General features: G+C 34.0%; 1 protein-coding gene across 1 annotated transcript in view; it reads right to left on the reverse strand.

Moving 5' to 3' along the window:
* Positions 1-1,865: 1,865 nt before the first annotated feature.
* The window catches only part of LOC136849393 (cyclic nucleotide-gated channel beta-1-like), a 45,801-nt gene continuing 45,486 nt past the window's right edge, over positions 1,866-2,180 (reverse strand). Inside the window, exon 4 of the mRNA XM_067122745.1 lies at positions 1,866-2,057. Within this exon, the coding sequence (XP_066978846.1) occupies positions 1,866-2,057 (192 nt within the window). The remainder of the gene's footprint in view (positions 2,058-2,180) is intronic.

The following is a 2,180-nucleotide window of genomic DNA, read 5'->3' on the forward strand; positions in this document are numbered from 1 at the left end:
AAACATCATTTACCACATTTACTTGTTTATATTTCATAAATCTTCTGGTCACATGTAAACAAAAGTATGTATGATATATATTTTCCTTAAAAAGATTAGTCAATAAAGTCCCCAAGAAGAGCCCTGTATTTACTTTCTTCCTGTTCTGTTTCTCCTTCGTTGTTTTATTGTGAGCGCATATATAATTATATATATATATATATATATATATATATATATATATATATATATATCATATATTATATATATATATATATATATATATATATATATATATATATATATATATATATATATATATATATATATATATATATATATATATATATATATCATATATTATATATATATATATGTGTGTGTGTGTGTATACATGTGTATATATACATATATGTATATATATTCAATATATATATATATATTATATATATATATGTATACATATATATATATATATATATATATATATATATACATATATATATATATAATTACATAAATTACATAAAGGGTGGGTTCATAATGTTTTATCTTCAAATTCTCAGCTAATGATTTTGAATAATGTCTAACTAAAGACCCAAGCCATTCTTAAACTGCAAATGCGTCCCACTATAACGAAATGATGACCTTTGGAGAACTGGCAACGAGGGCACAATCAGCCATCACTAGGATTCGAATAAGCCGTTGGGACATCTTTCGTCCACCATAAGAGCCATTATTCCTTCTACTGTTATCTTACCCAAGAATTATTCCAGTCATGAATAACTTAAGCGACGCAAACCACTAAACAGCGTAAAACTATCAGCACAGTGAATTTTCATCAGATGAAATTTTCAGACGCCCAATACAAGGTTATAAAAGGAACTATTGACATTCAGCTGTGAATGTTGTAATGGTGATAACAGGCACTGCAAGGCTGGAACGTTGTATGCGAGTCGAAATCATGTTGGTGATGACGATAATAACTTACAATATGCTTGGCTTGACACTTGTATGGCTTTCGACGGCCGCAGACAAGGGCAATGCCGTTCCAGCTTCCTGCCTATGGCTTGCGACTAACCCCCTTGCACATTAACCTTAAACTCTACCTGATTGCATTCTCTCTCGTCATTCACATTGCCGCAGCGTTCCTCTCCCTTATCTGAAATGCAGTTTAGTTAGGCTATGCTTTCAGTCCTTCATCAACGGTTCTTTTTTTATTCTCGTTCCCTCAGCGACTTTATTTTAATTGCTCTGTTCATATCAAACCAATTTCCTCTAGTCTCCTGAGAAATTGGAAGTCAAGGAATGTGAGCTTGCTCAAAATACAGATGAGTGACTCAGCTTTTATTTGGTCTGAGTACCTTTGATGAGCCTTCTGTATAAGTTCATGAAATGACTGATGCTGTGAAAGTTTTATGGTTTGGGAGTTAATGTTGTGTGGCATATAAGAAATGATCTGGATTAAAGAACTCGAAGTTAATATGAGTCTTCATATTCTCTTTATATACATTTTTTCGGTACTCCGGTAATCACTGACATATTACTTTTCGTTAAGATGGTCTCGCAGAACTGTCAGTTTTTCATTGGCTGGACAAAGCCTTAATTTATTAAAAAAAGAGACTAAAATTGGAAATAAGCTCAAAACTCTGACAAGAATTATTAGGAAATAATGAATGATATTGAGGTTGTTTTTAAGGAATTACGATTAGGGAAAGTGTTTAACGTAATAGCGTTAACGGAAGTAATAACAAACTCAAATGTAAAAGACTTATTATTCTAGTGTAAAAAATAACCGAATTTTCCCGAACGCTCAAGTATTGCGAGTAGTGCGATAACTGTCTGAAACAAGAGAGAGATCATATTTGTTTATAAATGAAATTCCTTCATTGTTTGCATAGCAGCTCATTGATGTTGAATCCATAAATGTAGAATCCACCACCACCACCACCACCACCACCACCTCCTCCTCCTCCTCCTCCTCCTCCTCCTCCTCCTCCTCCTCCTCCTCCTCCCTCCTCCTCCTCCTCCTCCTCCTCCTCCTCCTCCTCCTCCTCCTCTTTCCGAAATACCAACAACTGTCCAACCCCCTTACAACTAACACCTTTACCTCATCCCCCTTAACGAGTTTATGACCCAATTCTTCTGGCACAGTACAACTGAAGCTATTGAATTCTTCATACATATTGTCATTCATACAT

This window comes from Macrobrachium rosenbergii, chromosome 21 (genome assembly GCF_040412425.1).
Source record: "Macrobrachium rosenbergii isolate ZJJX-2024 chromosome 21, ASM4041242v1, whole genome shotgun sequence".
Classification (NCBI taxonomy): domain Eukaryota; kingdom Metazoa; phylum Arthropoda; class Malacostraca; order Decapoda; family Palaemonidae; genus Macrobrachium; species Macrobrachium rosenbergii.